At 31.8% G+C, this 15,024-nt stretch overlaps 1 protein-coding gene across 1 annotated transcript in view; it reads right to left on the bottom strand.

Annotated features, from left to right (window-relative positions):
- LOC118193374 (rho GTPase-activating protein 44-like) overlaps positions 1-5,475 on the bottom strand; it is a 72,466-nt gene extending 66,991 nt beyond the window's left edge. The window contains exons 1-2 of the mRNA XM_035364453.2: positions 5,282-5,475; positions 224-371 (exon numbers count right to left, since the gene is read on the bottom strand). Coding sequence (XP_035220344.1) covers positions 224-371; positions 5,282-5,334 — 201 coding nt within the window. The 5' untranslated portion in view covers positions 5,335-5,475. The remainder of the gene's footprint in view (positions 1-223; positions 372-5,281) is intronic.
- Positions 5,476-15,024: the final 9,549 nt, after the last annotated feature.

The following is a 15,024-nucleotide window of genomic DNA, read 5'->3' as shown; positions in this document are numbered from 1 at the left end:
AAGGGATACCAGGTGCCAAAGCACCAGGCAAACAGGTTATCAATGTCATGCCAACCCATATCCTGTCAAGAAAAACTGTGCAATATTTAATATGCATAATGCAAAAACTGTGCTCAGGGCCAAATAGTATAACATTTAGAAATGGAAGTCCTCATAACATAGCACATCTGAAGTTTGCTGTTTGATGTAATTAATCAAGTATCAAAGTAATAGATAGGCATACCAAACGTTTTTCAAGAGATGTTTCATTTCCAAAATCTATATTACAAGAAGTTATCTTTTTCTGGGTTGTTTGACATGATACTCGTATAGTTTCCACTCGTTTTTCTGCAATCACCAAATCTTCAGGAAGAACCTCAGTTTTCTCAGCTCTAAAAAGAGAAATTGATAAAATTTCAATACTTATAATGTTGTGGCAATTTATAAGTCTTTCAAAATGCTCAGTCTGGATACAAAATATTAAAATCAAGCCATGGAAGAGATTACTGTATGTCTAAAAAAGTAAAATCTTTTAAAAATTCAAGATAATCGCTCTTCATTTCATGCAAAATTACAGATTATCGTTAAATTTAGGTCTAAGAAAAAAAATTTCCCCCTTTGCTTAAACTTTTCCTTGCATAAATGATTATAATACTCAGCTCATTTAATTAAATAAAATTAAAAACTTTTAACTTCACTTTTGGTAGCATATGCATTAAGTGGCATCTATAACGTTTGTGTGAAATAACTTGTCAATGAGGACTCCCTTTTATTTTATTTTTACTGGTGACAAATTCCCTAAAAATATTTAACAAGCAGTGGCCTACAGTAGAATCTCATTTACCCGAATTAACTAACATGAAACTATTTCAGATAACACCTTTTTTCTAAATGACATATGATAAATATTTTTGGCATATATGGCAGTTGGAGCATTAATAGAGAAAATTACCATACTTTCCAGCATATATGTCAACCTCTAGATTTTGTCTAAATAATTAGTAATTCTTCATATATTCTACATCCAACCTATAATTCAGTCCTCTATTTAGTACTGATTACAATTTCAGCCTTTTTAACTTCGATAAATTTAATCCGAGAATACTGCAAAATCATTTAATAAATGAAGCAGAAATGTAGGCATGTATGTATGTAGTTTGTATGTGTGCATATATATATATACATGAACACATCCATACATGCATACATTTCTGAATTTGGTCCCAATAACAGAAGAGTAACTAACGATGATTAGTTGCGAAAAGCTAACAGTAAAAGTGAAGCTTTTGGTAATTACAAATGGATTGAGATCCATGTGGTACAATAGCGATGGTAAAATATGAAAAGAAAACAATTGAATATTCAATTTTAAGTGATGAAAACTGCCTTTAGATGTATACCTAAAGAAATATTTAAAGAAAAATGGTCCTTTCATGCAGTACATACAAAAATGATGTCCCTGTTAAAGTTCTAACCCATTAGAAGTAATTAACAATAACCTTGTTACAAATGTATCAAAGTAAATTTATATTACAATACATTTACATATTAATATTTAAAACAATAAGCATTTTTTCAAATTTTTAGCTGGATTTTGATCCTTAACAACAGCACAACAATTAATTTGTTATTTTTTAGTAAATTTTGTACAAGTTTCATAGTTTCTTTTTTATACTGTTTTCATTTAAATCACAGAGAAATAATATAAATTGCTAATGACTCATACACCCCCCCCCAAATAAAAGCTAACATTTTATTCGCATGACACTTATTACTTCTAAATCTTTTCTGCACTAAACATCTCATAAATAAAATTAGAGAAATGTAGAATGAAATCAGTAGCAAATCATTCTACTTTTCTTTGCAAAGATTAATTATACATGTACTGACAGAAGCCCAAAAAAGGACCAACTTACATAAAACGTGAGCCAAATAATAAGAAACTCATAACATCCCATAAGTATTTATATATTTCTAGTGTCAGAAATCTTGAAATTTCTTTTAAATAAATGGTTGGCCACTACCAAATTTCCTCATAAAAAATTACTAATAATAAAACCTTAAATTATCATCAAATAACTTTTTTTTTTGGAAACATTGCTTCTGATTTTAGTATTTTAATTATTTTTCAAACAGTCTGTCTTGTACTATGGAAATTTTTAATTCATATAATCTATCAGTAAATGTAAGCATCTGAATACCATCTCCTAAAGATAAATCTCACAGTTTCATACTTTGCCTTATACTAACCTTAGATCACTTAATTTTATATTAATGCAATGTGAAATTATATAACTAACATAACTCTTAGTAATAAACACATGAACATTTTTCCCCCTTTAATAAGAAATAAAGACAAACCTTACTGTATAGTCTCCCTACTTATCGTGTCACATTCTTACAACCTCTTCCAAAGGCAGCGTAAGCAGTATCAGATCTGAAGTATTAGAACTGCTTATATGGTCACTCCAAAAGCTCTAGCAAATGTAATGCATTCCTAAAGTCTCCAAATGCAACATTAAGTATATCAGATCTGAAATATTAGTACTGCTTATATGAATAAGTCAGTTTATAAGGCATTGCATTTCTGAGTCCCAGTATTTTCTAAGAAATTCTCCTTTCACTGAAATCACAGTTATTGTATTGCTAACTGTAGTTTTTCTTGAGCTCATTGTTTATCCCATCTGCCTTCACCATTTGTTCAAAGAACACGATTCACAAAAGGAATGATCATTGCAAAATGTAGTGGTGGAACTAAAGTTTTTCAATTTTTCTTTAGATGGTAAGTGTTAATCAAATGGTTGATAACTGCTGCCCTACAGGATTAAGGTCAGGAGATCTGGCTGGCCAATCTATGCAACAAATATCCTCACTTTCCAAGTAAACATTGACCAGCTGAGCCCAATGTAGACAAGTGTTATCTCCATTAACTGGTACCCAGGACCAGCTGCCTCCTTTAAAAGTCAACATAAGGCTCCGAGATCCTCTCTGTATCTCATAGCAGCTCGGCAGCCTTTATCAACACATGCAGAGGTGTGCGGGCATCCAACATAATGCCTGGCCAAATCATTACACTTCAATTATTGCAATGATCCTTTTCCCTGATGAGGGAGGGAAAGTATTATGTTCCAGGCTCTCTTCAGATACAGGTACAGTGAAAGTAAAGTCCAGGCTGAATATTGACTGATCTATAAAAAGAATGATGCTCCACTGAAGTCTGGCCTAAGGTGCATGTTGTGTGCACTATGCTAAATGTGCTTGCTCTCTTGTGTGCTGCAGTGAGGAAGATGCAAACAAAGTTTTCTAGCATACAAACCTACTTCATGAAGCCTTCGTATAACTGTAGACTGAAATTTAAATATTGGTGGCAGGATACAGCTCATAAGAGCGCTGTGAAGCTGTAGCAGTCCTATGTCAATGCACTGAAAGTATCAAATAATGATCCTCATTCATTGTTGTAGATCCTGTGCAGCTTTTTCAATATGAATTCAGTGTTCTGAAAATATTTTCACAAACTGAAGACGATGGTGGGTGTTGCAATGAGCTCTGTAGCCACCTGCGCTTGTGATTGGCCTGTCTTTAATTTAATCACAAGTTTTCATCTTATTCCATCATGTACACATTTGTGGCCAATCACGTTACCTGGTGCCTTATAAAATTTACCCAACTCTAGCAAGAAATAGCTGCCTATTTCTTGCTAGAGTTGTCACACAAATTGCCGAAAACTGCTCTTACACTTATATCGCCTCCAATATCCCAGCACTGCATATATGCACGCATATGCTTATGTATTCGATTCTGAATATTTGCATAATTCTTCAGTTATATAATTAATACCTTTTGTAAAAATAGACATAATTTGTAAATTTTCTTCATTTTGCCCACAAGTATATATAAACAATAATTTTATTAATAACAATAAGTCTTGTTATTCAAAAACAATAATACTTAAAATTAGATACAAAACATTACAAATTATATTATTGGGAGTCCTTGTAGCAATAAACATATTCAATTTTTTGCTGAGTGTATTTTATAAAATAAATTAATACATATAGGTGTTATATAGATATTTTAATACGCATTGATTTTAAATTGATAACTAAAAATCTTTAAGGCTAAAATCTTTTAAGACTAGTTTAATCTGTTGACAATTAATATCTGCTTTTAATATACGTTACTGTTTCTCAATTTACTGTACTGCAGGTTATATTAGTTCCATTTAGAATGCAAGAAAAAATGTCAAAACAAAATAGATCAAGCTAATTTTTGCTGCCTGAAAGGTCAAGGAACTTAAGGTCAAATAATATCATATTAACAATAGCATAAACACGGACCTTTTGCTATATGTCTCCAGTCATTATTAAGTCAGTGCAGTACAGTATAATTTAATGATATATTTATGCATAATTTCAAACATGGTAAAACACTAATAATATATTATCCGTACATATAGTAGCCATCTCCCTAGTTCTTACCATACATTCATATGAAAGAAGATACTTTTAATGATATTTTATAGCATCAGAGGCCTTAAACCATTTGAAAGACAAAGTGAATGAACATATTTTCCAAATATTATGGGCCAATTATTTCATAAAAGTTAATTCTGTGATAACCTGTCAAGTAAAAATTGATATTTTCAGTTATCCAAACAAATTTGCTGTTTAAAAAAAAGATTTTAAGCTAGTAACTGAAATGCAATTATTTAATAAATTTTAAATCCCATTAATTTTTAATTAGAAGCAGAAACATGCTTAATATACAATTTGTTGTCATTTGCTTATCAGTATATTTCCTAGACGTGAAAACTTAAAATTATATTATTCTGGAAATTTTAAAGCATAAGAGCCATTAACTCATATTTATAATAAAAAATAAAAAGTTATTATCCCATATGTTAAGAGAAAATTGAATGTGAGGTGTGGAATAATTTTATATGATGGGTAAAGAAACTTGTAATATTTATTAAATTTGTATTAATGACAGGTCTATTCCTCGATATGGTAAATTTAAATATGATTTATAATTTAAAGTACACACCCATTTATGTAAGGGAATGTAGAGAGTTCAGAAAATGAAACAATACGGAAAACTAAAAACGTACACCATAAAAGTATACAAGATTAATAAAAACCACACTCAATGATTATCCATTAGTTATTTATTAAATACAAAGCCCACCACTAAAGGAAAATAGAAAAAAAATAATTTATATTAGTCATAGTTTGCGGTGACTTAATGACTAAATTTGACTGACAGCTCAAGGAGAGTCTCTGTGTATTGGAAATTTATTTCCTACCTAAGAAAGGTTTGATCAGCAATTTGCTTGACTCTTAGAAATTGTTTTTTCATCCTTCAAGAAAATATTCTTTTGCGTCTTCAACTACATAAAAAAATATCAAAGGCTAAAATGCCTAGCAGATCTTAAAACATCCAATGAAGCTCAAACATCGTGATTTCGTTTCTCTTCTGTGTCTGTCTGTCTAGAAACAGTTCCACAGGCTGAGATGTTGCAAGCCTACTAATAAACAACGAGCATTACCGCGACCGCACTGTTTGTGTCATAAACAAACAGTGCAAATGTTAAAAGCTGAGGAAAAAAATGTCTATGCAATACGAAACGAAAAATGAATCGAATAGAAAAAATTTTTGATCGAAAAGGTGACAAAAGCCTGGATCATCTAGCCAGCTCTATGTTCTGGTTCCCTCAGAGCTATACTTGGCAAAACTTTTCTTAGCTCTTGTTTAACTAAGATATAATGGGATTTCATTTTTGAGACGAACATAAATGAGAATTCCACGTTATTTAATTTTAAAGATATAGTACAGTTCTTTACCTGTCTTCCAAGCATATATTCTAAATTTTAAACGGATTTCAAGTTGTGAGCCATGAAAAAATGCGACGACGTCATTGCAGGATGCTGGTTTTTGCACAAATATTAGAAACCCATCTTGAACTGCTTTCTTAAACAACATTTATTTGATTTATATTTTAATGATCTCGCATGTACTCAGGCCTGAATTTTTGCTATCATAGATTAGTAACTGGTGCATGAGAGTATATTTAAGATCAAGAACAATGCAGTAGCGATCAAAGCTTCTTCAAGATCCCGTTAATTTTTATCCCGTTGATTAATAAGCTGCTATACATACAGCTTCGGTAGCGATATTGTTTTCTTGTGATAATAAAGTTTGCTTTTGTTTAAGTTGGATTTTATTCTGTGGTTCACCACCGGTATAGGTTTTTTTGTGCAATGACTGTTTAAAAACTATGCGTAATTTTAATTGAGGCACAGTGAGATTTATTTTTATGTGTCCTGAAAAACTAGAAAAGATCGTTCCTTGTAAGCTTAAGACTGCGAAAGAATGCCGCTTTTAGGGATCCAAGCTATTTTAATCGGATTTTGCTTTTTTGTATACCCTGAAATTATATTTCAACAATCTACAAATATCGAAAATATCATTATAAAAGTCTTGAAGCATTGTCGTACATGGCTATTTTCTGGGTTAACTATTTATGTTTTAACAAAGTTTTCAACAAAAGTACAAGTATCTTTAGTAAAACTAAAACTTTTACCATCATATTTCCGTTGCGCTATTGCTTTTGACGCTTTAACATAATCAAATAAATTAAATCAAACTTGATATCTAGCACAAGCAACTACCATTGATTCCAGAGCAAGAGAGGTAGTAAAATATTTTCTACCAACAGGAGAGAATTACACAAAGGCTGCTGGTAGTTGAAAGACTCATTTAGGTAGAGAAGAAATTTTGGAGGAAGCATATGTCACGGAGATGTTGAAATTATTAATCCCTGCACAATCTAACCAAAAATTACCATTGATATCACTCTACGACAAACTGAAACTTATTTGAGAGCTCTTGAAACACTAGGAGTTACAACATATAATTCTTTATCCAATGGCAGAATCAGGTTTTGATGAGGACTTTCTAAAAGCTTGAAATCGAATTCCTTCTTCCAGGTCTATAAAGGAGGCCAAGGATCGTTTCAACAACTTGATGTCATTCCTCAAGGATGAAGTAAAGGGAGAGAAAAGAATATCTTTGGCAAGGTCGGGTTTTGATTTAACTAAAAATGAAGATATGAAGATACCTAGGAAAAGAAACATAATTTGCAACCTCAAAGAGGCAAAATTCCTACGCTGCTAACATTCCGTGCTGCTAACATATACTAAATAACCTGAAACAATGAAACCAAGATGCATATTTCGTGAAGGCAAGTATGCTAGTTTTGACATTAGAGGAAAGGCAAAAGACACTAAAGGATAAGAAATGCTATTTTGCGTGCTTTGTTCTGGTCGTTCGGTTAGGAGGTGTCGCATGGTTTTAAAATGTGTGATTTATAGCAAAAAACAAGATCCTTTAATGCAGAGGCGTAGCGCCGTTTTTCAGCGCCCGGGGACAACTGAAGATTTTGCGCCCCTCTCTGTGTGCCACGAATGGAAAACACTTCATTCTAAAATTTCGTATCATCAATTTGGCGCCCCCCTGGATGCTGCGCCCGGGGACATATGTCTCCCTTTGCCCCACCCTAGCTACGCCACTGCTTTAATGTGTGATCAACTGCAGACCAGAAACAATCCTAGGGAGAAGGAGTTTCTCCTGGAAAAGATGTTAACTTATCAAATATGAGTTAAAATCCAAATGTAAGTTCTTCAGACTTTTAAAGCCAACCTAAGCTTTCATGATAAAGAGAAAATAATTCGTGTGCTATGTGATCCTGCCTCATAAATGTGGTATATTTTAAGGTATATCGCAGAAGGGATGAAATATCCTATAATAAGTCATCAAGAAATAATTAAACTTTCTTTATTTGGTAGTATTTGTGTTGAAAAATATAAGCATTAACTCTTACAAAATAAAGTTAACAAAACTAAATGGGAGTTTCACTTTCAGTTTTGTCTTGGATCAAAAAGTCAAAAGTCTTGGATCAAGATATTCGTAAAATCCTAGAATACGGTACGGCTTTGACACGATTTTGAAAATTGTCGCCTACACCAAAATGACTCGTTTATAGCTGATCATAATGTCGCCAAATCCCGTGTGAACCATGTACTAGGATTAAACTAAGATCTTATGTGAAAGTGTACTGCTAATAAGTCAAGTTTCTTGGTTGTATGAACTGAGAGACTTGGATGTTGTTTTAACTCTTTAGTTGCCAAAGATGTTTTTAAACGTTTTCAAAGTTCCCTTTAAAAATCCTTTTCCGTTTACATGGAACGGAAATCTCTCGAAAAATGTTTAAGACGAGTATACACGAAGCCCAAATTTGGCCAAAAATGCTTAAGACGTGTTCAGACGATACCCTTTTGTCTTCTTTCCCTCCTTTTCGGCAGGCGGCTGTCAGTTGATGCAAAGCTTTTAACAAGGTTTGAAGTCTGTATGAGTACAGCATTTGACGGATGAGACTTGGAAGTCAAATCTTATTGTCAGACAGCAGGTATGTATTATCCTTCTGGAGACTGCAAACTTGTAAATGGAGATAAATCTTTTTACAACTGTTTGCCTTGTGTTACTTTATACAAATGATATCCAAATAGAATACCTCATTGTTATAGTATATAACCAAATTTTAACAAAAACAGAAAAAAATCAAAGTTGTAATGGAAGACGTACTTTTTAATAATAAATCATATACTATCCAATTAAATATTTTATTTTAGTATTAAAAATTGAGGTACTATTCCGTTAAAGCGGTGTCAGTTAAAAAATTCGCAACTTTTTTTGGCCATCAATTGTCGCCAAGCATAAAATTATAAAATAATAATGAAATTCGAAAGACTGAAAAAAATTGCTCTGCAAAAAGTAATTTTTTTTAAAAATTCTTAAGGAAAGTAAAGTTTTCTCTTTAATTTTTTTTTAATTTAGAATATTCTACGCATAAATAAAAAATAGCAAAACAAAACGGAATTCAATCTAAACAGGTGGCATAAAATTACAAATATCATTCAATGTTGCAGAAAAATTTCAGTTTTTTTTAATATAACCGACGCGACAAATTCTATCAAATATTAATCTGAATGGTAGTGAGCAGTGCCCCGCTGACGTTTATTTCTCCATTTAGTACTGCCCCACAGTTTGGGTATGGCATCTAGTTGCGGGGTCTACAAAATTATAAACGTGATTCACAGTGAAATATTCCTATCCAGCATTTCTTAATTCCTCTTTCTTATATCCTTTTCAGCAGTCTGAAAATATAATACTGCCATGCGCGATGCTTTCTTGAACGCCTATTCTACGGTAACTTGGCCCTTCTACTATTTGAGCGAACAATATTGACTCAAAACACGATATATAAAGAGAGAAAATGTGAATTAAAGTGTTAAATGATTCAGTATTTAAAACCATTTTACTGAAATGCTTATTTTTAATGCAAGTCATTTCTGTAAGATTAAATGTTGCTGATAAAATGCTTACTGTAAATCATGAATTTTTCTGCAGTGTATGGGAGATCAACAGATTTAATGGACGCACAGTGATATACTATAAACCATGCCATGCATGATAAAATTATTCTCACGCTTAAATGCTATAAAATAATCACATTTCTAATCCGTTTACAAATAACAAAAGTGTAAAATAATCAAATGCTAACCTTTGCTGTTCTATAAGAAATCTGCAGACATGTATTCCATCTGATATTGACAAAATCTTCTTGCTCGTACAAACTTTAAAGCGGCAGTATCGGTACGCCATTTTTTGGCCAAAGCTGATTCAAAGCTGTGGCAAAGAACGTTTGATGTTCAAAGAACGTTTATGTCAACAAAGAATAGATGTTCTTTGGCTTTACTATATAGAGCTTTGCTGCTAATAAAGTATAAAACCTGCGCTGAAAACTGCTTGCTGATCAGATGACAAGTAGATAGAAAACATTAAGAAGTCCCAAAAATAACCGATTACGCAAAATTTGATTAAAACTGAGTGAAATTATAGTTGCTTAATAAACATCGGATGCTTAATAAATATAGAAAACGATGCTTAATAAATTTCAAAACGAAAATAAGCTTTAATGTAAGAAAACATCTGAAAGGTTTCAGATTTTAAATTACGTCCAAAGGAGCGTTTTTTTTTTAACATTTTGTGTGTTACCCTTATTTATTAAGTATCACGTTCTTCGCACTTAAACCATAGAATTCAGTTCAAGAGCAATATCGCAAAATAGTTTTAAATTGAGCATATCTTATAATTTCCGATACAGAGTCTCTCCCGCTGGAGATAAAAATGTTTTTCTGTTCAACATTGCAATTGCTTTGCAATCCTTGAGTTTGTTAATCAAAAATTCGTTAAAGTTTTACAAAATGTGAAATCGATAACAAAACAAATTCTAAATTTCAAGTTTGGTCTTCCATATGCCCATATTCGTAGGATGATGACGTCATTCAAAATTTGATGGCTCTAGGTACTGTTGTTTTATCACAATGCGAGAAATATACATACTTTTATGCAGATTTTTCCTTATTTAATTTCTTCAAATATAATGTAGGACTCTAACATTCCGTGGCAACTGTTTGAAAAGTGAAACGGACATTTATAGTGATTCATCGTAAAACGAAAACAATAGTCCTTCAGAGACAAAGCCCCTTTAAACTAAAAATAATTTTAACACTCAAAATTACAGGTTGTGCGTAAAAACGAACAATTCGGCCAGCGGGCAGGAAGTAAGATTTTTCTGTGCACAAAACTGAAAGTTTACGTTTGGTTCCACTCGGCAAAAAGGCACAGAAGTTGGAGCAAAAACTGACTTAACTGTTCTGTTAAGAGTTTCAAAGACAAAGAAATGGCTTCGTTAGGCTTAGTAGCACTTAAGAAATTTTTAAATGAAGTGAAACGGACATAAGAGTGTTTCGACTCAAAATTGCAAAACGAAAGCAAGTCAATGAAGGACAAAGCCGCTTTGGACTAAATATAGAAAAGTAATCTAAAGGCTATTTCTATTAGCTTGATTCGCACTAAAAAGTATGAAATAAAATGATTATATGACGTATGGACCACACCACTCAAAAATTCCAGTTGCTTTTAACATTTTTATGTTAATTCTGAACCAGGTAATAAATATAAAGATAATACCAGCAACTGCAGTTTTTGAGTTTTGGGGTCAAGAAATCGTATGATAGAAATAGTAGCTTTTAGATTAAAAAATTCTTTTTATATTTTATTTTAAATTTATTCCAACAATTAAATTTTTGTTTTACTGAAAATAAGTATAATAAATTAAGTATTTATTTTAAATTAACATGATAGAACAATTCAGTACTACCACTTATTAAAACTGTAAACAACATGTCTCGCATATTTGAGACAGCTTCAACGTTTTTAAAGATTTTTAAGCGTTGGAATTAATAAAAATAAGAACGATTTTTTTTTTAAATTTAAATTCACATCGTAGGTCCCTTTAATTCTACCGTTTTCACAAATGATTTTATTGCTACACAAAATTCCTTATATACTATATGAAGTAGGCAATATTCCTTGTGATGTAAAAAGATTTAAAATATGAATGTATTAGTAAAAAATCTGATGAAATCTTTTTCTTCTCCACTTAGAACTCTGATACTTCTTGGCAAGTTCTTAATCTCCTGAGCACCTGTAAAAATGTCTAATTAGTAATCGAACTTAAAATACCTAGTTATAACTGCAATCAAAATATCTCGATAACAACGTTGTGGTTTTTATTTTACAATGACTTTCGCTTTTGTATACATATTTGTACACTATGCTGTAACTTCCCATTAAAGAAAAATAATTTCTAAGTTTTTAAAAAATTTTTAGTTTATAAAACATTTACTTGTGCTTAAGTTACATGTAACTACTGCCTTAAAATTTTTATGCCTTATTTTTAGTTAAAAGTATTCATGTACATCAAACGCTCAAATATTAAGCTTAGTTTTTGACACTGTAGTTTCTGATGTTAGGAAGTATTACAGTCATCATTTACAAGATATTAGATTTCTAATGAATTTTTTTATACTTGAATTATAAAAGTTGTAATAGTTTTATTTAAAACAAAAAAACTTAGCGAACAGCAGGGAGGTAATACTTCTACGTTAAATAATATCTATGTACAGTTTCTAAAAACAAAATATTACATTCTCGTTTATTACTTGTTAAACATAATCTTTTATTTAGTTCACTCATTCTTTTACAATTCAAACATCTAAAAATGCATGGGATATAAAATTTCGAAGTTTTCGCATATTATAAAACAAATACATCGCCTCTTTTCAAACAAGAATTATAAAAAAATATTAATTGGATAATTGTAAATAATTATAGAATTTGCTAGTAGTAAAAGAATCATTGTACACTGCTAAAAAAAAAAAAAAAAAAAAAAAAAAAAAAAAAAAAATGGGACAGTCCTATATCTCCCGATCTACTGGGCCGATTGACAAAATTCAAACTGCATTCTTTATGTCTCGAAAGCGCGACTTAGGATATATATTAGATTTATATATAGCACTATTCTAACATAGGTATTTTGACACAAAATCGGACTTTTTCTGAAATAACATACCAATTTTTTTACATATTTCGATTCTACGACTCAAATTACGCCTAAATATGAAATTTTGTAAAATTTGGAGCAAAATTTACAGAGAAATTCACAAATTTATGTTGGCACTATTTTGTCAGTTTGCGCCAAGAATAGTTCACTTGGCGAACTTCTTAATATATGGCAACCTTTTTTTCCTTTCCCGTGAGAGGAAAAAAAGTCACGATCGTTCCTTTTTTCCAAATAATATTCTTTATATTGTATTTTTAATTATAACTTATTATTTTAAGTAATTTTTTCTTTTTCGAATTTCATTTTAATTGTTTAAGTTGCATGGTTTTTTTCGAATAACTGTTTTAAAAATTTCTATTTACCTATTCGAACTGCGTAAATAAAGGTGCAGCGTTTATTTTTTTTCAAATAGTTTTCTTTATATATATTTTTTGTCATAGTTATTATTTTAGGTAATTTTTAAATTCTTATACTTTTATTTTAATTGTTTGTGTTGCATTGTCTCTTCAGATAATTGTTTTAAAATTTTTTATTTATTCCTTCGAATTGAGCATTTTAAATATATTTATTAATATAAATTTTCCAGAATTTGATTTTATTTATTTGAATTGCGTTTCTTTCGGAGGAATACTTTGTAACCCAGACTACGATGCGTTTGAAAACTGCATATATTAAAACAGAAAATACAGTAAAGCACAGTTAACACGCCTTTCAATGTTCCGTTCAGAAAAGATATATATAAATAAGAGAGATTTTTAACTTAGGATTGCGACATTTTAACTTAGGATGACTTGCATACACTGCTTTAAACAGTTTTATCATTGTGCCCATTGCTTTACACAATTTTATCCTACATTTGGCTTCTTAAATGTTATTCATATTTTAGTCAAATATTTTATTTTTGAAATCGTAAGAATCCAATATCATAAGATTAAAAAGTTTTAAATTTAAAAAAAATATATAAATACTAAATTTTACAGTAAAATTTATTTTTTCTTCTCTTTTTCTTCAGGCATTCTACTTTATTCTTGCTCTTTTTCTTTAGGCATTCCGCAAGTATATTAAAAAGCATCCAAATTTTCGAAATATCTTGATATTTCTGACAATCATTTTAAATAAAGTTATCGACTTCCATTTCATAAAGGCCCCAAAACGGCCGAGCGGTAAAGTCGCTGAACACTGGTAGTTCACTCCGGGATTCGAATCTCGGTAGACGGGCTGAATGCATGGGCGTTTTCGTGGATTTTCTCATGTATAACGTGTATGCCAGCTGGTTTCCCTTAGAAAGTTCTTCACAAAGGCATCCTTCCTTTTATGCGGATAGCCCTGCTTTGCCGTAACTTAATAATCCAGTTCAATCCATTTCATCAGTATTTAAGTCAGAGCCTTTATTAATCTTTAGAGGTTAGCATTTTGAAAGTATTAGATGAACGGAAAGGCTGGTTTCATAAAGAGGTTTTGGTTTATTTAATTATGGCAAAGCACACTAGGGCTATCTGCCTAAGAGGAGAGGGATGCCTTCGTGGAGGACTTTCTAAGGGAAACTGGTTCATGTACACGTTGCACATGGGAAAAACCACGAAAACACCTCTGCAGCCAACCCGTTCGCGGGATTCGAACCTCGGACCGAACTACCAGTCTAAAAACGAACCATATAGTCTAAAACCAGTCGCTCTTCACTTTAATGTGCAATGATATCGTTTTTGTCTTTTCTGTTAACATGAGCTGAATTGATGGTATTTGCTGGGGTACACATCCAAGTGTTTTCTCTTTGAACACCTAAATTCTTAAAATATCCTGAAACTATATTCAAAAGCGTCTAACTTTTTGAAACATCTTTGGGGGGGGGAAGAGTTCAAAAACTCGCCACCAGGGGAAAAATGGCACTGTATTCGATATTGTTAAATGAAATAAGACATGAAAATATCGGTTTAAAATGTGTTTAATCGTTTCCGAAACGTGTTACAAACCATGTTCAAAGTAGCCTCTAGCATTTTCCGAAAGCAAGTTAAATCCTGTTACCACATTCTCAACAGCAGCTCTTAGCATATCAGGAGGAATGTTACGGACATGTCGGTGTATCACATTTTTCATTTCTGCCAAATTATTTAGATTATCACCATAAACAGTGCTTTTGAGATAACCCCATAGCTAAAATTCACAGAGGTTGAGGTCCTGGTGGGAAGATGGGAAGTGTCGGCCTCTAAGACGTTCATTCATGAGATGTTGCCTAAGTAGCTGTGCGACACATCTGAGGTGGGGCCCAGCCCTGCATAAAAATCCTAGTATCTAAAATGCCACGTTACTGCAGTTCATGTATCACGAAACATTTTAACATTGACTCTAAGTGAGCTGCAATAACAGTGGTCCAGCTATCGACTGCTCTTCAGAGAAAAATAGTTCAGTTATAAAACTAGCTGTCATTCAACACTAAACGGTGTTGAATGACTGCTATGAAATCGAATGCAGTAGGAGAATGCAATGGAACTAGATAGATAACAAGAGGGATTTCTTTGGCC

The sequence above is a fragment of the Stegodyphus dumicola genome, chromosome 8 (genome assembly GCF_044657685.1).
Source record: "Stegodyphus dumicola isolate Sdum_Otavi_A_Nest chromosome 8, ASM4465768v1".
NCBI classification, from domain to species: Eukaryota; Metazoa; Arthropoda; class Arachnida; order Araneae; family Eresidae; genus Stegodyphus; species Stegodyphus dumicola.
This window is presented reverse-complemented; position numbering and strand designations above follow the sequence as displayed.